Source organism: Panthera onca, chromosome B3, assembly GCF_046562875.1.
Source record: "Panthera onca isolate mPanOnc1 chromosome B3, mPanOnc1 haplotype 2, whole genome shotgun sequence".
NCBI lineage: Eukaryota > Metazoa > Chordata > Mammalia > Carnivora > Felidae > Panthera > Panthera onca.
Genome location: NC_138344.1, coordinates 41,544,492 through 41,572,411, shown reverse-complemented (window position 1 = coordinate 41,572,411; position 27,920 = coordinate 41,544,492). Strand labels below are relative to the sequence as shown.

General features: G+C 41.0%; 1 protein-coding gene and 1 pseudogene across 5 annotated transcripts in view; both read left to right on the top strand.

Annotated features, from left to right (window-relative positions):
- Window positions 1-27,920, top strand: part of APH1B (aph-1B gamma-secretase subunit) — an 87,787-nt gene that overhangs the window by 17,801 nt on the left and 42,066 nt on the right. For 3 of the 5 annotated variants that reach the window (XM_060618360.3, XM_060618359.3, XM_078448705.2), the window contains exons 5-6: window positions 10,311-10,438; window positions 20,477-20,671. In XM_060618360.3, coding sequence (XP_060474343.1) covers window positions 10,311-10,438; window positions 20,477-20,644 — 296 coding nt within the window. In that variant the 3' untranslated portion in view covers window positions 20,645-20,671. Of the gene's footprint in view, window positions 1-10,310; window positions 10,439-20,476; window positions 24,034-27,920 lie in introns of those variants that run through there. The other 2 variants (XM_060618363.3, XM_060618358.3) reach the window with 1 other exon arrangement.
- On the top strand, window positions 6,780-10,304 carry LOC132669028 (keratin, type II cytoskeletal 8 pseudogene; annotated as a pseudogene).

Here is a 27,920-nt window from a genome sequence, read left to right as displayed (position 1 = left end):
ATTGAATAAACTGTAAAATGGCATAAAGGTAGAAAAGTCGTTCTTATCAGGGTAGAGAATTTGGTTCTTGAAATTAAAAAACAGGATTTGGAGGATAATTTCTCTAGTTTATGTGGAATCTGGGTTTATTACTCTGAATTGTGTCTCATGCTTTAGAAGAAAAATGTCTTTAACTGGTACTCAGTAAGAAGGGCAGCTAATATTTTATTTTTAAAACTTCCCCAAATCATTTCATTTATATCTTCTTGGCAGTGCTCCTATCTAGGTAAGGTCTTAAACTTTGTACCCACTCACTGGGAGAAATCAGCACAGGTCAGATCATCATGTTCAGTTCTGAGCATTGTGATTTAACAGGAATACCAAAGAACTAAAATTGGTACAGAAGAACATTGTGAGTATGGTGAAAGACCTAGAAGCTGTGTCCAATGGGGACTGATTGAAGGAAGAGGAATGTTGAGCCTGAAGGAAAATAAGAGGAACACAGGAGATTCGATATTTGTCCCAATTTGTCATTCCCGTTATAGAATTACGCATCCACATCCTTGCATGGCCTGTCGTGGCCAGGATGTACTTCTCTGCGCTTGAGGTTACACGCAGTAATGTGACTTGAGTTGGTTAATTAGTGGATGTAAGGTAAGTCAGAGGCCAAAAAAGCACTTTATGGTTGGGCCTGCCTCTTTGGACTCTGGTCATGTGCCATGAGAACGTGTCCTGCATAGACTTGCATGCAGCTGTAGCAGCCTGTAGCAGTGCTGCCCGGCTGAGCCCAACCTTAATCAGCCAGAGCACAGTCAGTGAGACCTTTAGACCAATGAACATGACTCTTATAACCCAGTGAGTTTCCTTTTTTTCCTAGAATATTTTAAGTATAATCCTTATAATATGTCAGTTTGTTACATGTTTAGACTTTTATTATTTTTGTTAATGTTTGTTTATTTTTGAGAGAGAGAGAGAGAGCGTGAACAGGGGAGGAACAGAGAGAGGTAGACACAAATCTGAAGCAGGCTCCAGGTTCCGAGCTGTCAGCACAGAGCCCAATGTGGGGCTCAAACTCATAAACTGTGAGATCATGACCTGATCTGAAGTCGGACGCTTAACCAACTCAGCCACCCGGATGCCCCAGGTGTTTAGACTTTTAAATGAAAGCTCTTTGTAAGCAACATTATCTCAAATGACTGTCTTACCAATTACAAAGTGGTAGACTAATAGATTAACATCTATTAATGATACAGAGAAAGTTTTTAACAATGGAGATTAATCTGCAATTCCTACTCTTTTCTGAATGTATTAGAATCTTAATTTCTTAGAATAAATTATCAGAGCTATCTGCCACTGCTTATGATGCAGTAATATGTCATCAGTGTTGTCATCACATATATTTTTTCGTTATGTTTTCATTATATCAGTAGCATAATAGTCTTTCCTTCAAGCTGTCCATGTAACAGAGAATGGGAAACTCTACTGTTCGAATGTCCTTGGCTTGTTAGAGACTAGCAGCTTGTGATACGTTATCATGGATGCAGAGCACCGACAACCGTCTTCAGGCAGTGTGCAAACAGGCAGCTCAGGAGGCTGCTTCACAGTTTGGCTGAAAAGAACGACGCAGGCTGTGGCTCTAAGACTTGGTGGCTCTTTCAAATATGTTCCAGGCTACTTTCTGAGACACTGATGTCTTTTCTGTCACATGGCTGAGTGGCTGGCCCCTGCTGACCTCTATGCAGCTCAGGCAGTCTACTGGCTTCTGCTGCTTATTTTTTTTCAGGCCATGTTTCTTCTTCTTTGCATGTGAATAAGTCCTTATTTTCTTCATCCACTACTGCCTTTAATTTTTGGTGTTTTTGTGTTTAGTTTCTTTTTCTTCCTAGAGAAATTCCCAGAGAATTTTTTCATAGCAGTGATGAGCAGGATATTATCTGCAGATGATTTGTGCTGGATAAAAGTAATATTTTTGGAATATCATCTGACATAGTATCTTTTTTTCCTTCAGTCCCATAGGAACATATATTTTTTCCACTACCTCACTATTTACAAGTTTGAAAGGGGGGGGGGGAAACCCACCCTGTTTCCAGCTTTATTGACCAGTCTGGCCTTTCTCAGTCACCTCAGCATGATCCTTTGAGCTCCGTTGCTGTGTTGGGAGCATGTTCTGGGAGTCCTGGCACTTGCTGATCTGTTCTGTGCCTACTTCTCGTCACCAAGGATGCTCTTCACTTCTGGGATCAGTGGTGCCAGTTTGCTCCCCTGCCTCTCCATGGTTCTTCTAAAGAGAACTAGAATGTTCACATCAGGGCCACTGCATTGCATCATTTCTGGGGAAATCATTCATATTGTAATATGTTTCACTGGTGTACTCTGAGGTTTTCCTCAGTACTCTGAGTGCTATTACTGGAGCAAGTCTTAGCCAAATTTCCTGGAACCAGACTTTTTGTATTTTATGCATAAATGTTTAGAAATCTTTGTGGTTCTTTTTTAAGGAATTAATCAACCTTGAGGTTTATTTTAAGGGATAGGTCTATTTGATTTTATCAGCTTTTTCATTATTCTGCAGTTCTTCACCAAAGAAGATATATTTTATTTCATCAAAATACCAAAGAATATTTTGATATACAAAGATTTTGATTTACAAAGGTTTACTCAAATATTAACTTTTAATATTTACTTGAATATTTTTTTCAATTTTTTAATGTTTTTTATTTTTGAGAGAGAGAGAGTGAGCGAGCGTGAGTGGGCAGGTACAGAGAGGGAGAGGGAGACACAGGATCTGAAACATGCTCCAGGCTCTGAGTTGTCAGCACAGACCCTGATACGGGGCTTGAACTTGGAAACGGCGAAATCATGACCTGAACCGAAGTCAGATGCTTAGACTGAGCCACCCAGGTGCCCCTTTACTTGAATATATCAATCTTGAGATTGAATTCCCAGTTTCAGATGTTGATTTTCCACCTTTGGGGGATTTTTTTCTTCTTACATTGAATGGAACAATGATTTGAAAATCTGACTTCTCATCAGTAATTCTGGAGGACAGAAAACAGTGCAACAACATCTTTAAAGTGATGTTCTTAAGAAGTCTTCCTCATTTCAATTGATGCCCTTCCATCCTTCCTCTTGCTCAGGCAAAAACCTTGGCACAATTCCTTTCTTGGCACAATTTTTCCTTTTTTCTTATAACTCACATCCAGTCCAGCTACACATCTTGCCTCCAACTTTCATTTAAATCTCCATCCAAGTTCTTTTGGCCAACTACACATTTTATCTCCAACTTTCATTTAAATATCCATCCAAGTTCTTTTGTGCTTAGTTTTGGTTTATATATAGCATTAGGAATGAACGGTTTGAGAGCTGGTTTGGAGCAAACACTTAAAGGTAAATCTTGGGATGCCTAAGTGGCTCAGTCAGTTAAGCGTCTGACTCTTGATTTAGGCTCAGGTCATGATCTCATGGTTTGTGAGCTCAAACCCCATGTTGGGCTCTGCGCTGACAGTGTGGAGCCTGCTTGGGATTCTGTCTCTTTCTCTGCCCTTTCCCTGCTTGCTCACTCTCTGTCTCTCTCAAAATAAATAAATAAACAAACAAACAAACAACTTAAAAAAAAAAAGGTAAATCTGATGGTGCTGAAACTATTCCAGGCCAGAGACAAACATGGAAAGGCCCTAGTTAATGTCGTAAAGCCAACACAGCATTAATACAAAGCAGTAGAATCCCGAGAACCCACACTCCCGGCCCACTGCCAGAGGATGGGTTTCCCATTAGGGAGTTGTACCCTAGGTTCCCATGAACACTGCCTTAGGCCACTCATGCTCCCAGTGGCAGCTGTAGCCAATAACTTTTGGCATAGTTATCCAGCATTTTTGTGACAATAGCTGAGTAGTAGAGTTTCAGTTTTTTTTAAGTGTGCTACATATGGGAAATAAAAGAGTTGACTCATTCTTCTTCAAAAAGCCTTCCTAGGATCAACAAGCAGCATTTGGAGCAGAGTTTCTTAATGGCACTATTGACATTTGGGGTCAGATAATTCTTCGTTAGCGGGAGATGGAGGGCAGTCTTGTGTATTGTAGGGTGTTCAACAGCATCCCTGGCCTCTGTCTACTAAATGCCAAAAGTACCCCGCCCCCAGTTGTGGCACCCAAAAATGTCTACAGATATTGACAAATGCTCTCTGGGGGCAAAATTGCCTCACTTGTGAATCACTGAGTTAGAAGGCAGATTTGGGTTCAGTTGGAGAAGAAACTTTCCCACCGTGACTGCTTTAATGAAGTAAGCTTCTAGACTGGATTTGAAGTGGACCCTGTGGGATTTACTTTTTCATTGCACAGAGATTAGTTCGTAAAACATGTAAGAAGTTTCCCAATGCTGACTCCCCACTCTGATGAACTAATCTGAAGAGAGGATTTCATCATTTTTTAACATTTGTTAGGGAGACTTTAAACAAAATCATATCTTTGACAGTCTGTTCAGTTCATGAGAATATTTCAGAAGCATTTTCGTAAATATGAAATGATAAATGCTGTTTAAACACCAGTAGTTAATTCAGATTGCTTTCAGAACATCTCTTTTATGATCTGTATTAAGGGATAGTACTACCCCTTTCTTATTGCTATGTAATATAAGATAGTTTTCAATATGTCTTTTTTAAATCTTGGAGAATGTTATTTGATCAATGTATATATTTCTATATTATTATAATTAGGTCACAGGAATGTCATGTTTTTTAACGCTAAATTTTAAGTTAAATCACTCTTATAGGAAAAGCATTTTCAAAAATATTTAGTTCTGTGGCTTGACTTCTACTTTGGCTAGGTCAATGGAGATTGCTCAAGAATCCAGAGAGTTTCTGCAACCAAGAGGGATGGAGAACAGTCCCTCACTTCACAGAACCTTGACACCCCAGACTCTTTTCTTACTTAGAGAAGGAAGCCAGAAGCTCATTAGTAACTACATTCTGTCTCTAGGCAGTTGAGGCTAACCCTTGGCTTTGCTAAGTCCTCCTCTGCCTGTTGCTGCCACCACCCAGCAACAGCCTTTGGCTCTTTCTGGCATACTTGGAGATACTCTGAAGTTGTCGAGGGAAGCCAGATGATAGCAGTGTCTGTGCTGGTAGGATCTAGTATTAGAATCAGTCGCTATTTTAAGCTGCTATCTTTGCAGGGACAGAAAAGTAGATACAGGAATAAGGGAGAGAGGGACAAGCATGAAAATGAGGATATTTGTGAATCTGTGTGCTGAAACATTTAGAGTATATTCAGGAAGAACAAAAGAGCCAAATAGTAAATGTGGCCTCTTAAAGATAACACTGAAACATTTTGCTTAAAAATGGGTTAGATTAAAACATTCTTTACCAAGGGAATTTGACTTAAAAGATATTTGGAAGAGGAAGTCCATTATCAAACTAGCAGCTACAGTTTCACAAACAGATGTACAAAATTCGTTAGAATGTTAATCAGGTTTCTGATTAATGTTCCAAAACACTAGAAATTATAGAACTTCCTTTTATCAGTCTGTATTATAAAGAAGTTGTGAAATTTATATAATTAAGTTAGAGAAGTTTTTTTTTTTTTCTATTTTTAAGAATATTAGAACAAAGCACACTTAGGGTTAGATTCATTGAAGGAATTGTTGAATTTTATAGTTAGGAACATGAAATGAGAAAGTTTTACTAATGAAAAGATAATATCCTAGAATAGCAAATCCTCTAGTTGGAATTCTGTTTACTAGAGACAAGCATCAACATAGTATGTATGTACCTCTAGCTACATGTACATGGCAGGATACTCAGGTCTCCATTTCTCTTGGACCTCTAACCAGTTGCAGAGGGAATAAACAATGAATCGCAGTATTCTAAAGAGCACATTGTAATAGGAAAGTCTTGTGATGACATGGAAGCCAGCCAGAAATTAATGCCAGCCGAGTAAATAAGCAGTCTGGTAAGCATATGCAGTGTTTTCACAAATGTCCGAGAGGTCCCCTTTGGATACTGTTAATAAAACAGGAAACTGAAAGGATGAGGCAGAGTCCCATGGGATTGTGTTTTGTGCACCGTGATAGCCCCAGTGCCTGGAACAGTGCCTGCCCATAATGGACATTGAATAAGTATGGGGAGGAAAAAGACAAATGTAAAAGTAATACCAGGTCAGAGGAAGAAATAAATGTCCAAGAGTGAAGAAGAGTGCATTTTAAAACATAGCCCAGTACCTAGGAAACTTGGATAAATGTGGTAACCTCTTGCTGCTTTGCCTCGCTTTCTTTCCCATATGACAGTATAACTCATTAAAGGCTCTGCCCTACTCATCTTTGAACCTGGAGACGTTGGCAGATGGTAGTATCATTTATTGAAAAGCTGTGGTTTATATTAAAGCACTGTTCTTCCCTGGAACAGCCCTATGAGGTATTATTGGCCCCATTTCTGAAATAAAGGAAACAGAAGGGGAGGGAGGTTAAATAATCTGGCCAAAGCCATATTGTGGAGCTCGCATTCCATCTCAGGATTGTGTGACTCCTGAGCTCCTATACAGAATCTTTAGGCCAGACTATCCAGGTGCTCAGTAAATGTGTGCTCAGTGTTTTTTAAAAATGAAGATTAGGTGTCCTAAAGAATTCACCAAGGAGATGGCATCAAGCTAGATCTTAAGTAAAAGTAAGATTTGGATGTGGTGAAATGTTGCCATCATCCCAAAGGTACATATTTTAAAACTCCTCCTCTACTTTAAAGTATTTGTCATCGTTTCACTAAATGATGTCATTATATATAAAAACTTGCCTTCTAGGGGAGCCTAGATGGCTCACTTGGTTAAGCTCCCGACTTAGGCTCAGGTCGTGATCTCACAGCTTGTGGGTTCAATCCCTGCGTCAGGCTCTATGCTGACAGCTCAGAGCCTGGAGCCTACTTTGGATCTGTGTCTCACTCTCTCTCTGCCCCTCCCCCGCTCATGCTCTGTCTCTGTCCCTCTCTGTAAAGTAAACAAACATTAAAAAAAAATTAAAACTTGCCTTCTTCTAATCACAACAATTATATCCTTTTAATGTATAACAGTTTTGTCCTTTTAATATAGTTTTTAGATGTTTTTAACTTTGTATAAATAGTGGTTGGTGTCCTACAATATACTTTTGTCCCCACTAGCATTATATTATTGAGATCATTTATATTATAGAGCATATAGTATTCCATTGTGTGAATACACCACAGTTTATCCATTCTGATAATGATGGAAATTTTTTGTTAATATAAACAATGATAGTATAAATATTCTTGTATATGTCACTTGGTGCACATATATTAGAGTTTTCCAGGGTAGTGGTTCTCACATTTGAGCATACATCAGAACCACCTGAAGGGCTGTTTAAACACAGGTTGCAAGGCTCATTGATTCAGGAAGTCTGGGGTAAGTCCCAAGAATGTGCATTTCTAACAACGTCTCAGGTACTAATGATCTATTGATCCAAGAACTAACTGCTTCAGAGTATATATCTAACTGTGGAATTGTTGGAGTGAAATAGAGAGCACATACTTTCAATTTTACTAGGTAATGCTAGATTGTTTTCCTATCATCAATGTGAAAGCGAATTGTCAGACTTGAATTTTTGCCAGACTGGTGGGTGTTAATGGTATCTTTTTATGTGGCTGAAAGGGGAAATCGATACGCTTTTTTTTCTTCATATTAAAACTTTCAGAATAGACCCTAGAAGCGGCTTCTTGGCTCCTTCTCGAACCTCAGGCAGGTTCAGCCTACCTGCCTCCACTCCAATTTCCACACTGGCCTCCACCATGTCTATCAGGGTGACCCAGAAGTCCTACAACGTGTCCTCCTCCGGCCCCCGGGCTTTCAGCAGCCTCTCCTTCACTCATGCGCCTGGCTCCCGCATCAGCTCTGCCCTGTCCTGGGTGGAAAGCGACAGCAGCTTCCAGCGTGGCCTGGGCAGCAGCATGAGTGTAGTTGGGGGCTACGGCAGGCCCGGGAGTATGGGGGGCATCACGGCTGTCTCAGTGAACCAGAGCCTGCTGAACCCTCTTAAGCTGGAGGTGGACCCCAACATCTAGGCCATGCGCAGCCAGGGGAAGGAGCAGATCAAGACCCTCAACAACAGGTTTGCCTCCTTCGTCGACAAGGTGCGGCATCTGGAGCAGCAGAACAAAATTCTGGAGACCAAGTGGAACCTCTTGCAGCAGCAGAAAACCTCTCGCAGCAACATGGACAACACGTTCGAGAGTTACATCGACAACCTTCGGCGGCAGCTGGAAACCCTAGGCCAGGAGAAGCTGAAGCTGGAGGTGGAGCTTGGCGACATGCAGGGCCTGGTGGAGGACTTCAATAAATATGAGGAGATCAAAGAACGTGCAGACATGGAGAATGAATCTGTCCTCATCAAGAAGGATGTGGACGAAGCTTACATGAACTAGGTGAAGCTGGAGTCCCGCTTGGAAGGGCTGACTGATGAGATCAACTTCTTAAGGCAGCTGTACAAAGAGGAGATCCGTGAGCTGCAGTCCCAGATCTCGGACACGACTGTGGTGCTGTCCATGGGCAGCAGCCACTCCCTGGATCTGGATGGCATCATTGCCAAGGTCAAGGCCCAGTATGAGGCGATCGCCAACAGCAGCCAGGCTGAGGCTGAGACCATGTACCAGATCAAGTACTAGCAGCTGCAGACATTGGCCGGGAAGCATGGGGATGACCTCCATCTCCCAAAGACGGAGATTTCCAAGATGAACCAGAACACTAACTGACGCCAGGCTGAGATTGAGGGCCTGAAAAACCAGAGGGCTTCCCTGGAGGCCACCATAGCTGATACCAAGCAGCGTGGGGAGCTGGCCGTGAAGGACCCCAATACTAAGGTGGCCGAGCTGGAGGCCGCTCTGCAGCGAGCCAAGCAGGACATGGCCCGGTAGCTGCAGGAGTACCAGGAGCTCATGAACATCAAGCTGGCCCTGGACATCAAGATCACCACCTACTGCAAGCTGCTGGAGGGCGAGGAAAGCAGGCTGGAGTCTGGGATGCAGAACATGAGCATCCACACTAAGACCTCCCACCAGCTACTTGGGTGGGCTGGTCTCAGCCTACAGGGGCCACATGAGCCCTGGCGTCAGCTATGCCTTCCAGTCCGGCTTCAGCTCTGGCCAGAGCTCTGCTTCCTCTGGCCATGTCAGCTCCTCCAAGGCTGTGGTGGTGAAGAAGATCGAGACCCGTGATGGGAAGCTGGTGTCCCAGTCATCTGACGTCCTGTCCAAGTGAACAACCACTGTGGTCCCTCCCAACCTCCCCGCTCCCGTGGCTGCCGTAGAGCCTGTGGGGGAAGGAGCTGTGCAGGGGAGCGTCGGGAATGGGAGGCCCACCTAAGCCTCACCTCAGTTCTTGGCCTACCCTTAGAGGGAGTCCTCCACCCTGGGTACCCCCCTCTTGCCCATGTCCCCAGCTAAAAGCCAATTCAAGAGTTTTTTCCCCAAATAAAGCCTCAGATGGCTCTGCCAATCCCCCTCTTCCCCCAAAAAAACCTTTCAGAATATGCAGAATTGGTTCATCTTAAATAATATTTTCAGGGCACAGGAAACACATTCTTTTCCACAGAAAAATCTGGGATCAAATTCAGTTTTGGTTGCCTAAGAAGAATCTTAGATAATTGTTGTAATTTTTAATGTTTTTATTCTTCCATTGGCCTTTTTAAAAAGGAAAGAACACAGGAGCAATTCCACTTTAGTGAGACTTGTGTAAACTGAATGTACTCCATTTAATTGAGGATGGTGCAAAAGGCTAATTTGGAAAGAGTTGATTAGATACCACACTAGTTTTATTGCGTTCCTCAGAGATACTCCTTGAAAGCCAGGTCCAAGCTGACTTTAGGTTTAACAGGTTTAACAGGTTCACATTCTGGATGAGAAGCTACTGCAGACCTGGCGCCTCTTTCAGAAATGTTGCTTTCCAGGGGCGCCTGGGTGGCTCAGTCGGTTGAGCATCCAACTTCGGCTGAGGTCGTGATCTTGGGGTTCGTGAGCTCGAGCCCTGCATTGGGCTCTTTGTTGACACCTCAGAGCCTGGAGCCTGCTTCGGAACCTGTGACTCCCTCTCTCTCTGCCCCTCACCCTCTCACGCTCTCTCTCTCTCTGTCTCTCAAAAAATAAACATTTAAAAAAAAAAAAAAGTGTTGCTTTCCAGTTTACTATTTGAGCAAATGTGTGTCAAAGTCCTGCTTCTGGCAGGTGGTAGTTAAACTCTCAAGGTGGTGTACCTCACCCCAAGAGCCTGTTGTATCATGACCAAGTGTGACTGGGCTTTGGCATCCGTGTCTGTATGACTGGACACTAATTGATAACTGTCTTTCAGCTTTCATGACGCTGGTTATCATATTGCTGCACGTGTTCTGGGGCATCATATTTTTTGATGGCTGTGAGAAGAAAAAGTGGTCTGCCCTTCTTGTAGTTCTTCTGACCCATCTGCTGGTGTCAGCCCTGGTGAGTATTGATTGTCACCATGCTCACAGTATTTTTTGGATCATAAGTCCACATACGGTACATTCCACTCTCAATGAAATACATGCTCATGGGAAGATGAAGCTCTTTAATGAGTGAATGGTAGATAGATAAATCATCTATTCCTACAGAAAAAGCCACTCTTAATTTGTTGGTTGATTTCATTAAAGATTTTATTCTATGTATCTATCTATCTTTTATGGGTATAGTCAAACCTGAAATAGTCTTGCATTAGGCTTACATTATGTAACACATCTTAAATAAGTACCATGTTATTAGAAATCCTTTTCATATATACATTTTAATAGCCTTATATCATTACATAGAATTATAGTTTGCTTAACTGATCACATCTATTTCAAAATTTTGTTTCTTACGATGCTGTCTTGAACATCTTTGTACATGAAATTTTTTCAATATGATGTTTAGATTTCATAGAATGAAAATATGAAATTAAATGGTACAAATATTTTTAAAGCCCTTGATATAAATTGGTAAAGTCCTCTCCACAAGGGTTGTACCATTTCTACTCACTCTGATAAATAGCAAGGGTGCCCATTTTATTCCCTCCTCACTGAAATTATAATTATTATGCCAGTTTTCTAAATAACTAAAATTTAAAAAGAAAGCTTGACTAGCTATATTTCTTAAGAATATTTAATGGTTTGGGTTTGACTTTCATGGCAATTTGCCATGTATTTACATCAGAATTATCCCCACTACTGCCTTGTCCAGACCCTTATCATTTCTCATCTCTTAGTTTTAGAAGGGTTCTTTCTGATGGTGTCCTACCTCATGTTTCTCTCTTCTCCATCCACTTAGAATTTATATCAAGTTTTCTCATACTGGGCTCCTTGACCTCTGATGCATCTAAAATGAAGTTTTGCAGGGGTGCTTGGCTGGCTTAGTTGCTAAAGCATGTGACTCTTGATCTCTGGGTCGTGAGTTCAGGCCACCAGTTATAGGCGTAGAGATTACTTAAAAGATAGATAGATAGTTAGATAAAAATGCAGTCTTATTGCTTCCCCTTCCTAAAACCTTTCAGCGGTGCAGGATACTAAAGTTAGTGTGATGGCAACTATGTGAAGCCAAATCTTCATGGAAAAAAAAGACTGGAAAGAGAAAGCATTAAAATACTAATAGTATTTATCTCTGAATGGATTCTTTTCTTCTTTATAGTTTTTGGCATGTTCCAAATTTTCTGCAATGTACACTTCTATAATCAGAAAGGAAATTAAATGAAAAAACAAATGTCCTTTTCATGGATCCATTTGGCTAATTCATTCATTCGACAAATATTTACTGAGTACCTTCTATGTTCCAGGCACTGTTTTAGGTAAACAAAACAGTTTGGTGAACAAAACAAAGATCCCTGCTTTTACAGTTTAGTGGTGAGAGAAAGGCAGCAAGCAGCAGGCATAATAAATAAGAAATTTTATCGTGATAGGTGCTATGGAAAGTAGAGCAGAGTTAAAAGGAATCCAGAGTGTGGGGAGGCAGAGGATGTCCAATTTTTTAATTAGGTGGTCAGAGTAGGCTTCGTTGTGAAGGTGACCTTTGAGCAAAGAAGTGAAGTAGATTGGTCATGCGGCTCTCTGGGGAAGAGCATCCTGGACTGCACAACCAGTAGCAAAGTCTAAGATCAAAGAAATTGCTTGGGGTATTTTTGGAAGTGAGGGTGGCCAGAACAGAGTGAACTAGGGTAAAGGTAATAGATACTGTCACAGAGTTGAAGGTGGGGAGGGAAGTAGAGGTTAGAAGTGAGAACCACATCTAGATAATGCAAGACATTGACATTTACTGTCAGTGAAATGGGAGTCGTTGCAGGGTGTTAGGGCCATGATCTGACTCAAATTTTTAAAAGATCACTTGGCCGTGTTAGGAGTGAACTGTAGCAGGGAAAGATTATAGTCATCAGGAGAAGGATGGTGATAACTTGCATGAAAAAGCAGTGGATATAATGAGAAATGATCAGATTGAGGATATATTTTTGAAAGTAGAGCCAGCAGTATTTCCTTACAGATTGGGTAAGGCATAGAGTGAAAGAAGAGGAGCCAAGGATGTCTCCAAGGTTTGGGGCTGGACAATTAGAAGGATGGAGTTACCATCAGCTGGGATGGGGGAGCTTGTGAGGGTGGATCAAGGAGTTCATCTGGACACATTATAAAGGTGAAATAGAGGTGCCTATTGGACATCCTAGTGAAAATATCCATTAGGCAGTTGGATGAGAAAGTACGGAGTTGGGGAGAGAAATCCAGGCCAGAAACCCAAAGACTGAGCTCTGGGACGCTCCCACATTGACACTGGGGAAAGAGAAGGTGCCAGCAAAAGAGACTGAGAAAGAGCCACTAGTGAGGTTGGAAGAAAACCAGGAGCCAGATGTCCTGGAAGCCAGATGTGTTAAGGAGAGAATGATCAGCTGTAGTAGATGCCTGTGGAATAAAACCCAGACTTCTTTGTTTGACATAAGCCTCTTATCAGCCTTACTGGTACAGAACGTAACCTCCTGCTGCTCCCCACAGTTCACATCATATGCTCCATCTAAATTAATCCATTGTGGCTTCCCAGTAGGTGTGCCTTGTCCATGCTGTTTTATCTGCAGTGACGCGTCTCCCCCTAACCTAAGTCGGTTTGGAAAAGTACTCGTTCCATGTGAAGCCTCCCTGGAAAAGGTGCATATTCCAGACTGAGCACGATCACCAGCCCTTATTCATAGCTCTGTTATAACACTTATCCCCAGATAGCACTGTTTTATTTAATATAGCTATTTATTCATTTATTATTATTTTTAAAAATTTACATCCAAATTAGCATATAGTGCAATAATGATTTCAGGAGTAGAATCCAGTGATACATACAACACCCAGTGCTCATCCCAGCAAGTGTCCTCCTTGATACCCCTTGCCCATGTAGCCCATCCCCCCATCCCAAACCCCTCCAGCAGTCCTCAGTTCTCTGTATTTAAGAGTCTGCAGCTACTTTCGAGGGAGTGCTTTTCCTTTACTCTCACGATGTGCTGCACGCTTCTCCCCTTTCTCTGTCCTCTCTCTGCAAAAACAGCTCTCTACCCTCCACAGCTTCTCTCTCTCTCCCCCACTTCACCTCTCCACACCATGTACCTGCCAAGTTCTGTGGTTCAAGTTATGCAGATTGTTGTGTTAATCCTCAGATCAATTTCCTAGATGTGCAAAATAATGTGGTGCTGATCTAGCTGCATTTCAGGGATGAGAGAATCTGAGAACTTGAGTGCTGTGCTGCTCTCCCATCTTGGCCTCACCATCTTATTTAATATCGTTTTTGTATATCTCTCTCCAACTAGAGTTTGATCATCAGGGATGATCTTATCTTGTCAATCTTTGTATCCTCAATCCTATAAATGTTGTAGAATATTGAATAGTTGATATTCTCTTTAATGATTAAAGAGAACCCAGGAAAATAAACTAAAATAAAAAAGAATTTGGGAAATTTGGAAGATTATCTACCAAAATTTTAATAGTAGTTATCTCTGAATAGCAGAGGGGGGAGGGGAACGGGGTAGTAGTGCTTGGTGGCTCAGTCGGTTAAACATCTGACTCTTGATACCCGCTCAGGTCTTGATCTCCTGGTTGTGAGTTTAAGCCCCCTGTGGGGCTCCATGCTAGACATGAAGCCTACTTAAGAAAAATAACACACACACAGAAACATATACACATCAAAACTGTACATCTTGTAACCTATGTAACTCGAACCTACATGAAAACTGAAACATCAGATCCCATGAGCCTCCTACCACGGTCCTGACTTCTAACACCATGGCTTGCCTTGCCTTTTGGTAGTTTATGTAAACAGAACTATATGGTATTTACTCTTGTGTCTGACTTCTTTCGCTTAACATTATCTTTGTGAGATTCATCTATATATATTGCTCATTTATTGCACTCTAGTATTCTACTTTGTGACTGTACTATGATTTATCCATTCAACTGCAGAAATGGTATCTCTAGTTTTTGACTTTTGTGACTAATTATAATGCTTTGAGCATTCTAGAATATATCTCTTTTGAATATATGTGTACATTTCTTTTGGATGTATGCCTAGGAGCGGAATTGCTGATCATGGGGCGTGCATATGTCAGCTGTTCATACCACTCAGCTTTTCAGAGTCGTTGTATTGACTTACATTCCCATTAATCCCATTAATTTGTGAGTGGCAGTTCCTCCACCTCCTCACCAGTGGTTGGTATGGCACTGTCTTGTTACTGATCCCCCTGGGTATGTGGTGGTATCACATTATGGTCTTAATTAGCATTTCACTAATGATTAATGAGATTAAGCAGATCTTCATATATTTATTGGCCATTTGGATCATTCTTTTTTTTTTTTTTGAGTTGTAAGAGTTATTTATTTTTTAAATTTTTTTATATGAAATTTATTCTCAAATTGGTTTCCATACAATACCCAGTGCTCATCCCAACAGGTGCGCTCCTTAATGCCCATCACCCACTTTCCTCTCCCCTCCCACCCCCCATCAACCTTCAGTTTATTCTCAGTATTTAAGAGTGTCTTATGGTTTGCCTCCTTCCCTCTCTGTAACTTTGTTACCCTCCCTTCTCCTCCTCCCTGGTCTTCTGTTGAGTTTCTCAGGATCCAGATATGAGTGAAAACATATGGTATCTGTCTTTCTCTGCCTGACTTACTTCACTTAGCATAACACTCTCCAGTTCCATCCATGTTGCTACAAATGGCCAGATTTCAGTCATTCTCATTGCCAAGTAGTGTTCCATTATATATATAAACCACATCTTCTTTTTTTTTTTTAATTTTTTTTAACGTTTATTTGTTTTTTTGAGACAGAGAGAGACAGAGCATGAACGGGGGGAGGGTCAGAGAGAGAGGGAGAGACAGAATCTGAAACGGGCTCCAGGCTCTGAGCTGTCAGCACAGAGCCCGACGTGGGGCTTGAACTCACGGACCACGAGATCATGACCTGAGCCGAAGTCGGTCGCTCAACCGACTGAGCCACCCAGGTGGCCCAAAACCACATCTTCTTTGTCCATTCATCAGTTGATGGACATTTAGGCTCTTTCCATAATTTGGCTATTGTTGAAAGTGCTGCTATAAACATTGGGGTATAAGTACCCTTATGTGTCAGCACTCCTGTATCCCTTGGGTAAATTCCTAGCAGTGCTATTGCTGCGTCATAGGGTAGATCTATTTTTAATTTTTTGAGGAACCTCCACACTGTTTTCCAGAGCAGCTGTACCAGTTTGCATTCTCACCAACATTGCAAGAGGGTTCCTGTTTCTCAACATCCTCGCCAGCATCTATAGTCCCCTGATTTGTTCATTTTAGCCACTCTGACTGACATGCGGTGGTATCTCAGTGTGGTTTTGATTTGTATTTCCCTAATGAGGAGTGACGTTGAGCATCTCTTCATGTGCCTCTTGGCCATCTGGATGTCTTCTTCAGAGAAGTGTCTATTCATGTCTTCTGCCCATTTCTTCACTGGATTATTTATTTTTGGGGTGTGGAGTTTGGTGAGCTCTTTATAGATTTTGGATACTAGCCCTTTGTCTGATATGTCATTTGCAAATATCTTTCCCAATTCCATCGATTGCCTTTTAGTTTTATTGATTGTTTCCTTTTCAGTGCAGAGGTTTTTATCTTGGTGAGGTCCCAATTCATTTTTTGCTTTTAATTCCCTTACCTTTGGAGATGTGTCAAGTAAGCAATTGCTGCAGCTGAGGTCAGAGAGGTTTTTTCCTGCTTTCTCCTCAAGGGTTTTGATGGTTTCCTGTCTCACATTCAGGTCCTTCATCTATTTTGAGTTCATTTTTGTGAATGGTGTAAGTTAGTGGTCTAGTTTCATTCTTCTGCATGTTGCTGTCCAGTTCTCCCAGCACCATTTGTTAAAGAGACTGTCTTTTTTCCATCGGATAATTCTGTTTTTTTGAGAGCAAGAGAAAGAACAGGCATACACACGTGAGTGGGGGAGGGGGTGAGAGAGAGAGAGAGAGAGAGAGAGAGAGCATGTGAGCAAGGGAGGGGCAGAGAGAGAGAGAGGGAGATAGAAAATCCCAAGCAGGTTCCATGCTGTCAGCACAGAGCCCAACTCAGGGCTCGATCCCACAAATTGTGAGATTATGACCTGAGCTGAAATCAAGTCAGACGCTCAACCGACTGAGTCACCCAGGCGCCCCTGGATAATTCTTTTGTGAAGTACCTATTCAAATCTTTTGCCTATAAATCATTTTGATTTTTAGGAGTTCTTTTTATGTTCTCCGACAAAACGTCTTTGTCAGATATACATATTGTAAATAACTTCTCCTGTACTATGGTTTATCTTTATCTCCTCATACTGTTGTCTTTTTTTATAAGCAAAGTTCCTCATTCTAATGTAGTTTAATCAATTTTTCTTTATGGTTTGCAGTTTTTGTGTTCTGTTCAATAAATACTAACCTATCTGAATTTCAAGTTTTAAAATTTGTTTATTTTACTCATTTGTGTATTCTAATTTTCTGCAACAATCACAGCTGCTTTTGTAATTGTTTAAAAGAGAAAAAAATTTAAAGAAACTAAAGAGAAATACAAAAGAGCTTAGCACCCTGTAAAATAAATTAAAATTCAGTGGATTTGAGGTAAATTATTCTGAAGAATCCAGAAAATGCTCAATGCCTGCCATACCCACTGATGCCTCTTGAGAAAAGCACTTTTTCTGCATAAGTAGCTACGTGCAAAATCAGCCCATTTTCCTGGCCAGAGCTGATAGGTGGGATCATGTACAGGTATGGTGAGGGTAAGGACAGTGAGGAGCCGTGGAGGCACTTCCCCTGAAGCCCCTTATTGGCAAAGGTGTATGGTGGCAAGTTGACCCAATCAGATTCTCTCCTTTGGTACGTGTAAGTGCTGGCTTACGTGGGAACCCATCTCCTTATCTTACCCTGGCCCAGTAAAGGAAGTATCCCTCTTTCCGTCAAAGGCCAGTCCCTCCTCCTGGCCACCAGATCCAGTTCTCGTTTAAGGACTTCACTCCTCTGATTGTGCCCTTTATCCCATACCACCAGCTTTTCCCTCTTTTCATCAACATACAGACATAACTTTTTGCTTTTTTTTAGAGAGCATAAGCAGGGGAGTGAGGTGGGGGGGGGGGGGTGGGGAGAGAGAGAGAGAGAGAGAGAGAGAGAGAGAGGGAGAATCTTAGGCTCCACGCTTAGCTCAGAGCCCGATGCAGGGTTCCATCCCATAACTCTGGAATGATGACCTGACCCGAAATCAAGAGTCGGACACTCAACCACCTGAGCTACCCAAATGCCCCCATGTAGACATACCTTTAAAAAAAAAAAAACAAAACTCTCCTCTTGCCTTTCCCCCTCCTAGCCTTCACTCCTTTTTTTCTCTTCCACATCACAGCCAAATTTCTCAGAGTTATGTCCACTAATTTTGTCTCCACTTCTTCACCTCTCCTGCTTCAATCCAGTCTGGCTTCTGCTCAACCACCTTCTTTGTTGTTGTTGTTGTTGTTGTTGTTGTTGTTGTTGTTGTTCTTAAATTTTTTTTTAACATTTATTTACTTTTGAGAGAGAGAGAGTGAGCACAAGTAGGGGAGGGGCAGAGAGAGGGAGACAGAGGATCTGAAGCAGGCTCTGTGCTGTGAGCACAGAGAATGATGCTGGGCTGGAACTCACCCAGCATCCCAGCTGGAGCCACCCAGGTGCTCCTCAACCACTCTTCCAAGATTGCACTTGTCAAGGTCAAAACACTTTTCGTTTCTCCAAATCTGATGGACATTGGTGTTTTGGTTTTTTTTTTTTCATTTCAGCAGCCTTTAAAAGAGTTCACCTTCTGTGAAACATTTTCCTCTTTGCTATATCACACTGTCCTGATTTTTCTTTTACCTCACTATTTGCTCTTCTCAGACCCCTTTGCTGACTCTTTCAGTACAAGTCAAGCTAACAGATTGGGGTACCTGGGGGTAACAGATTCAGTACGAGTCAAGCTAACAGATTGGGGTACTCAGTCAGTTGAATGTCCGACTTTGGCTCAGGTCATGATCCCATGCTTCATGGGTTCGAGCCCCGTGTCGGGCTCTGTGCTGATGGCTCAGAGCCTGGAGCCTGCTTCAGATTCTGTGCCTCCCTCTCTGTCTGCCCCTCTCCTGCTTGCACTCTGTCTCCCAAAAATAAATAAACATTAAAAAAAATGTAAAAAAAAAAAAAAAGAGTCAAGCTAATAGAAAGGTGTTGACACTTTTAATTTGCTCCTATAATACTAAGCAGCACAAACAATCTATAAATGTTCTCAGGGCTTATTCTTCTCCTTTCCCTTCTTTCTACAGTAGCTCCCTGGGTAGAGACATGGCTTTAAATACCATCTATGGGGGTGCCTGGATGGCTCAGTCAGTTGAGTATCTGACTCTTGATTTCAGCTCAGGTTATGATCCCAGGGTCATGGAATTGAGCCCCATATTGGGCTCTGCACTGGGTATAGGTCCTGCTTTAAGATTTTCTCTCTCTCTCCCTCTCTGTCTCTCTCTGTCTCTCTCTCTCTCTCACACACACACACACATACACATTCTCTTTCTCTTTTTTAGAGAGAACTCTAAAAAATAATAATAAAATAAAAATAAAATTTTAAAAATTTTTAAATTTTATGCTTATGGACTGTGCTTTTGTATTCCTCTTTCCAGCCCAGGCCTCTCCTCTGAGCCCCATGCTCATATACCTAATGCTTACCTGACATTCCGTCCTTTGAAATCTCACAGGCATTTCACTCTTAGCGTGTCCTTTTTGGACTTGATTCTTACCCATCATTTCAAGCCTGGTCTTCCTCAAGTCTTTGTCATCTCCTTAAATAGCACCATCATTTACCAAGAGCCAGAAACCTGGAAGTCATTTTGGCCTCCCCCTTTCCCTCACATTGCATCCATCAGCAAGTCCTGTCAGTTCATACTGCCCACTCTCTCCATCTCTACTGCCACCACCCTGATTTCATCAACCAGTGCAGAATCTTCCCAATGAGTCTCCCTGCTTTCACAATTGCCTCCTTTAATCCATTCTGTGCAGTTTTAAACATCTAAGCCAAGTCGTTCAGCCCCTCCATGTAAGCCTGTTCTGTGACCCTCCATTGCACTGAGGATAAAATTTACACTCCTTACCCATATGCTACATAGCTGGTCCCTGCCTTCCTCTTTGATGCCTCATCTCTTGTGCTGCCTCTCCATCCCTACACATCAGTCATAGCCCTCTCTCAGGTTCTCAGCTGCCCCAGACTCTTTGCTTTACTGTCATTCCCTCCCTCAGTCTACATGAGGCTGGCTGTCTCCTCCCAACTATGTGTCTCACTTTACGTGCCACTTACTCAGGACCTCTCCTGAGCAACCTCAATAGACCACCTTATTCTTACTTATCCTGGCACCATCACAATTAGAATTATTCTGGCTAGCATTCATCACAATGTGTAATTATTTAATTCATTTATTTGTTCTTTCATTGTCTCTCTTCCTAGCATATAAGCTCCAGTAGGTACATACTTTGGTCTTCACTGTTGTGTAACAGAGTACCTCTTGGCTTTTCATCATTGTTTTTTAAATAAACTTTTGGAAGCCTCAGCAATTATGCAGCTGAAAAAGAAATGCTGTGCCCTCTTGTTCCCTTAAATACTGAAGGTTCATACTAAAGTAACTTGGACGTGTCCTACTTTCTTGCAAGTATTAAGAGCCAGCTAACACAGAAATTATTATAAACTGGGCCCAGATTATATAACATGTATCTTCTCTTGGGTATTCCATTAGATGCTGACTTCTAATTACCCTCTAGGTTTGGCATTTGAATATTGCAAAGCGCACACCTATGGGTTAGCGTCTGTTGACTAGGTTAGTTCTGCTCGTCTTTGTGGAACTCCGCAGTACATGACATACATCATATGTTTGTTGAAACACACCCCAGCTGTTGAAAGTATCCTAGATTTTCCTTTAGCTTTGGTTACTCTACATGTTTAATAAGCTTGCTGTTGCTACCCAAACTGCCATATTTTCCTTTTGCAGACCTTCATAAGTCCTCATTATGGAATAAATTTGGTGTCAACATATATAATTGTGGTACTCATGGGCATTTGGGCATTCTTTGTTGCTGGCGGCAGCTGCCGAAGCCTGAAACTGTGCCTACTCTGCCAAGACAAGGACTTCCTCCTTTTCAATCAGCGTTCCAGATAACCTCTGACAACCAGCACCTGCCAAACAGTAAGCTGCATCTTTAGAGGAAGCACAACTGTGCCTTTTTCTAAAAATTCCTTTTCCTGGTGGGATTTAGAAAAAACAAAACCCTCTAGATAAATAAAATATGACTTCATGCAACAGCTCTCTGGAAGGATACAGCAGTGGATGTACACATCCTGGCTGCACATTAGAATCGAATCCCTTGGGGAAGCGTAAAGAATATTGATATCTGGGGCTTCACCCTCCACATATAATTGGTCTGGGCATTTGGTCATTTTTAAAAGCTTTTCCCAGATGACTCTGATGTGCAGCCAGGTTGATAATCATCAGCGTCCAGATAGGAACTTTCTGAGAACACCATAAATGAATAAAAGTCCGATGTTTAGCCGTCTCTCAACTCAGCTTGTGCTGAGCAGGTAAATCTCTGACTGTCAGATCCTGCTTAGCCTTTGTCTTTTTAAGTTATGAAGTCACAAAACGCTAAAGGGCTCTCACCCCTGTGAACTTTTCATGTTCTTTATTATACCCTAAATTTATGAGAACATGGTAGGTTGTGCTTCTAAATGCAATAGTAAATTGCACTGACTTACTATGATAATTTAGCCAAAGTAAGCTAGTGATTAACAAGCTGCATTTTTTCCTGTAGTTTTACATTCTGGATTCTGCTTTTTGAGGCATTACTTTGTTCGTGAGCGTAGATTCAGTTTCTTTACCTAAAAATCAATTATTTTCTGATTTCTGGGAAGGTATGATAAACCAAGAATTTTTGTGCAACTTCCGTAAATCTTTCCTGGGTTTAAGGCTTTTCGTGAGCTGTGCCCCGAGGCAGTGTTTCCCAGCTGAGTGCTAGCAACCAGCTGGGCTAGTTGGGGTGAAGTCCATTGTTCTATCTCTGAGCAGTTCTGCAGGTTGCTGAGTGATGTACCCTGGGACACGCTTCACTAGAGCTGGTGAAAGTTCAAAAGCATGAGGAAAACAAGCCAGTAGAATGATGTTGACACTTTAAATTTGCTCCTGTGATACTAACCAGTACTTCCTCCTCCTCACCAAGTGATGTAGTGCAGAATTAGAAATATGTCTTAAACTGCCAAATTGATGCTTTTACAGAATCCGTATAATCTTTAGAGCTAGCAAATGTCTCTGGGTTTTAGTAGCAGATACAACACTCCCTTTATAGGAATACCCAAGGTGTTTGTTCAGCTTCTGAGCAACCTTTTGATTTCCTTTATAAAGAGGAAATGCCAGTGAATTGTGCCTTTACTAACTAGAAATTGCTCCCAGTTAATGGCTTTTAGAGAGTGGATGGTGTGAAATGAAAATTCCCTACACATTAAAGTGATAAGCTCAATGGATCCCATATGTGCAGTAGAACACCCAAAAGAAATGGGAGCAGCAATGAGAGAGAGCTCACCAGTGCCATGACAGATGGAAGAATTGAACGGTACTGTGATGGGAAAGAATAATGAACGTGTCTAAAGTGGAAATGTGGCCAGTGTTTTGGGCTAGCCACACATCATTCCAGGGGCCAGACCTTTCACATGAACTAGATCTTTATCGGTGAAATCTCCCCCCATGTTTAAATTATGAGAATTTCTCAATCTAGGGATTCAAGAGAAATAGGATTTCTAGCAAGGCTGTAAACAGTCCCATAGCAATTACAGTTATTACCCTAAAGTTCACTTCACAACACAAATACCGACGCTTCCCCTGGAGTTTGCAGTTTTCCCCCTTTATACCAAGTTTTCCTTAGATGAAAAGAGCCACAGGAAGAGTCAGAGGCATAGAGACTGAGCAGTGAAATTTACTGTGCAGAGTTAAGGGAAACAGGATACCCACTGAACTGCCCTTTATTCCTATAGGAATGTGGTGTTCTTTGATGAACAGAATAAGAAAAACAGATAGTTGGTTATTAGTATTGACTTACACATCTCTTAAATGGATAGTCTGATAAAATGTTTGATCTGTAAAGTATTGAAAAATCCGAGAATATTAGTCGTACACATTCCTGCCCTCTGAGGATATCCTCTGTGCTTTAATAGTTTAATATTAAGTAAAGAAGCTGGGATATGGTACAATCTTATTTATAAAAATTTCTCAGGCCAGAGGAAAATTTTCTTTGATGCTAAGACTCTTGTCTGAGGAAATTATTTTTTGACTCCCTATGAATAAAGGAACTTTGTAATCCTGATTTCTCTTAAAATGTGAGCATTGCCATAGTCAGCTTAGGCACTGTTGTCATAAATAGCCCTGATTTGCCTGATGCCAAGGACACCCAGAAGGAGAGGAGAGGATAGTATTCCTCTGTTGCTGTGTATATATCGAGGTGCCTTTTTTTTTTTTAAACATTTGTTATCTATGGTGAGCCTTCTGAGCCCTGATAGTATTTGTAGAGGAGGTGGTGTTGATATTTTATGTTTTCCTCCGCACCAAGCTTTCTCAGTTTGGAAGGAAATGTGGGTTATAGAGTTAAAGTTGACCTTGGAATATGAATATTGTTGCAGTGCTTGAATATTTTGCCATGTGATTAATAGAGATTGGTTTTGTTGCTCTCTAATAAATTTGTATTTATTTTGTATTCATTTAAGTCAGTAGTTGTAACTGCAGAAGTTTTGTTACCTCAATCCTGGCCCACCTGGCTGGTCATATAGTAAGTAGCAGTTTCTTTTAGAGCATCTAATGAAAACATGGCTGAAAGGAAGAAATGATGATAATGGCAGATTGTCTAGAAAATGGTTTTTGTTCTCAATGTTAATTTTTTATTTTAAATCACACTTCAGTGTTTGCTGAGAGTGGTAGATTCACATCAAAAATATTAGGTGTTCTTATCCATAGAGTTGGTGCAGTATATAAGCAGCTGTTGACAGAAGCTTCCTCGTACCTGCTACTCCTCCCACTTCCCAGTCACCTCATACTAGCGCCAAGACAGGGATTAGCTGTCATTATGGGCCTGAGGGCTCCAGGGAGGCCAGGGTGGCGGCCTGTCTTGGGCAGCGGCAGCCTGATCCCCAGGAAGAGCTCCTTGAAGGTGCTAGCTTTCGTTAGCTAACTGTTTCTTAGGCCCTGCTATTCCTAACTCTGGGTGGACCAAGTAGGTATCACAACAAACCAATTTTAAAGTGCTTTGCTTAGAGCATTTTGTTTATGATTGCAATGTTTACAGTTCTCATTTAATACAAGGCTTTACTTCTATTAAATTCTAGTGTTTAGAGAGGTGGGGTACTGTATGTATCATTTTATGTAAGTATGCGATATGTATCATTTTATATAAGTTATGCCGTTATGTCATGTATCCTTGTAATGTCAGGCCTTGCGTTCAGTACACAATGCAATAGACTCTTTGCAGACCTGTATTTTTCAGTGAACAATAAAAATATTGTTTGGCACTATTCATTTCCCATGTTTCCTCTTTTTGGAGTAGTGTATCCTTCAGTATGTGTTGTTACAGTTTTTGTCTCTTATAAAACTTGGCTGTATATTCTGTTGTTTATGACTGGTCAGCTCTGAGACTTTTTAAAGAGAAATCTTTGTTACCTTAAAGTTCCTAAGGCCTATTTCATTTCTGTGTGTTCAGAAACAGTTTGGTGCAGAGAAGTTCTTTGAGGTGTTCTAAACCAAGTGGAAGATTATTCTTGAAGATGCTAGAATCACCTTGAAAAATCTCCTCTAAGTAATTTTTTTTTAAAAAGTTTGAGAGAGAGAGAGAGAGAGGGAGAGCATGAGCAGAGGAGGGACAGAGAGAGAAGGAGAGAGAGAGAATCCCAAGTAGGCTCTGCACTGTCAGCGTGGAACCCGATGTGGGGCTTGAACTCACCAAACTGTGAGATCATGACCTGAGCCTAAGTTGGACACTCAACCGACTAAGCCACCCAGGCATCCATCTTTCTAAGTAATTGTAAAACAATGAATTTATAAAACAGCATGTAATAGTGGCTAAAGATGGGAATTGGTTGACAAAGAGAGTATAGTTTACTTTCTACCCAGTGACCCTGAGCAGCCTATAGAGTCCTTATGTTTTTTTCTCTCTTTGATGTGGAGGCAGGGCAGCTGAGGGGTTGAGCTTGGCTTTCACCATCAGACAGGCTGTGAAGAGAATTGTTATGGCCAGAAACGCAAACCATGTGATACCTGTTCACTCTGGTTTGAAATGAGGCTGCTCAGGTTTATGTTGACTGTGTTATTCTGTGAAATAACCTCAGAGACCAAGAGCCTTTTGGTTGTAACTTGTAAGCCAGTGGAAGAGATGTACATTCTGTAGGTAATAGCCCAGATTTGTGTACAATTTTTTGGCCCCTTCCCACTGAAACTGTGGCTCTAGTTTAATTGTTTGATATTTAGTTGGAACAAGGATTTCTCTGTGACCAGCCTCAACACATGAGAAACCTCCAATGGAAAGAAGTACATATTTTATCTACATCTCATTGAAAATGTTGAATAGAAGGAGCTACTTAACTGGCTTTTGGATTTAGTCTTAGTAAAAGAATTGGGGACTTGACACATTCTAAGGCGACTGTAATTATGAGCCCTGAGCAGGTCCTGGTTTTAAGACTCAATAATACAAGGTACATGTTGCATGAGTGTGGATCACTATAAACCTTTCTTCGATTTTGTAGTAAACCATTCTTTTTTTAGTGCTTGAGCAAAATCAGAGATGGAGTTTGTAGTGTTTAATCAGGGCCTAGCACGCACAGAACACTGTATTAGATACTTTAAAAAGATGGAAAAGAACAAGATGGTGGAGATCTTTGTTCTCTGGGAACATACAGTCTCACCGCACAGATTAAAACACATAAATATTACTTTAAGGCAACTAAAAATGTACTACCAATTATGAAATAATACAGAATAGCTTGAGTGCATGATACTTGCAATTTTAGTGGTAGATGAAAGGCACCTAGGTAATGGATGTAGATCCAGAGGAGAAGGTGTGACTGAGGACTGAACCCTGGGAAACTCCCAGCTGAGAGGTTGGAAAGGGGAAGTGGAATTGTGCCCTGAAGGAGGGAGGAAAACCGGGAGGTGGCCTGAGAGGGGAAAGTATGTCACATACTGTTGGATAATGAGTAAGATGAGAAGTGAGAATTGATCATTGCATATGAAGAGATGGAATTTCATTGTATGGATGAACACCTAAATGGAGTGGGTTATAAATATTGGGGGATAAGGACGTAGACACAGCATATTGGGTACAGACAACCATTATAATTGTAGTAGGGGAATGGGATGATAGCCTGAGGAGTATGAGGGGGCAACAGAGGGTGTCTTTCTTCCCCCCCCTCCCCCGACCCCCATAATTTATCATTATAACAACATGTTTGTATGAAGATGGGAATTATTTAGTGGAAAGGGAAAATTGATTGATGCAGGAGATGGGGAGGATAGTTGCCAAAACAAAGTACCTGAGGGAAGAGTAGAGTGAAAGTTTTAGTATTAAATGCTTATATTGGGTAAGTCAGAATGCTTAAAATAGATGACTTCAAGCTTTTTCTTAAGAAACTAGAAAAAGAGCAAACTAAAGTTTACAAAATAAGGAGAAGAAAGGAAATAATGAAAAGAATAGCAAAAAATCACATAGCAGAAAAACAATGGAGAATTTCAGTAAAACAAAAATCTAGCTCTTTGAGAAAATCACTACAATTGATTAAGCTCTGGCCAGATTGGTAAGGGAAAAAAAGAGGGTACAAATTATGACTATCACTACAGATCCTATGTTTATTAAATAAAAATAGAATTTTATAAACAACTTAATGCCAATAAATTAAAAACTTAGATGAAATGGACAAATAGCTTTAACAACTCACCCAAGAAGAAATTGAAAATCTGAATAACTCTTCAGACTATGATAATTATTTATTAAACCTGCACACCATATATTGAGTAACAGGAACTGAAATAGGCTTTTAGTGTAAATTTTAATCTGAGCAGAAGTTGGATTGTATTAAATGTTTGTTGCAGCTCTAAGTACCAGAGGCTTCAGATTCCTCTAGTGTCCTGTTTTGGTCTCCCCTCTTGACTTTGGGCTTCTCTATGTGCTCCTTGTCAAAGAAAGTCTAAGTCTTACAGCTCTTTCAGCTATAATCCACTGTTATTATGTTGGAAACCTATTGGTGTGACAGTAAAAGACATAAGAGAAAGAAGGTGTCCTATGCTCTTAAGAATAAATTTCAATTTTGTAGTGGGCCTGCATCCTTAAACTAAGCGTCTCTTAACTTTTTACCCCCCTGGGTAAGACAGGAAAGCCAAAGAGGGCTAGAGTGGGAGGAATGCCTTCCCCCCAGGTAGGATAAGGGTCTTATAAGGTCTTTTTCTGTGGAGAGTAAGTCTTTGTTATGGATAACACTGGGCATAATTTACGATATTTGCTCTTACCCTTTCCCTGCCTGAGCCATAGGGGATGGACCATGAGATTGTGGTCATGTTCCTAGAGGTAAAACCTAGAAAAATGTGAGCCTCTTAAGATTGTGTGCTAGTCTTAGGGATTTCTCACTGTTAGGCTACTACACACTCAGACTGCAGCAGTTTGTTAAAATTAGCCTGTAAGTGTCCCTATCTATTTATGACTCTGGTGGCTTCTGCCCTAGGCAAGCAAATCTCAGTTGTGACTTTGCAGATTCCCCTGTCTTTCAAGATTTCAGGGTGGTGGCGTGTCCTGAGACTCAGTTCTCTAAGAAGTGCAAAGCATTATTGATTGTTAATTGGTTTAGTGTTTTCTTGTTGTAAGGATGGGAGCGACAACTTCCAAACTCTTTACTTATTGGAGCTAACCAGAATTCCCCTGTCTCTATTAAAGAAATTGAATTTGTAGTTTTCATGAGGGCAATTCCTAGAAGGCTTCATTGGAGAATTCTACCACACAGAAAGAAGAAAGGAGAAGGAAACAATACTGATTCTACACAAACTGTTCTACAAAATAGAAGAGATGGCACACTGTCCAGTTCATTCTATGAGCATTACCAATGATAACAAGACCAGACAAAGATATTATAAAGGAAAACAAAAATAAAAGCTACAGATCAGTATCTATCATGTATAAACATGTAAAAATCTTCAACAGTCTTTTGGCAAATTGAATCCAGTAATACATAAAAGATAAGATGCATGTGACCAAATGGAGTTTATCCCAATAATAAAAAATTAGTTTAACATATAAATACCATTCAGTTCACCATGTTAACAGACTAAAACAAACAAACATGATCATTATCAGCAGATCCAAAAAAGCTTTTGACAAAATCTAAATTCCATTTTTTTAAATTAAACAACTCTCAGCAAACTA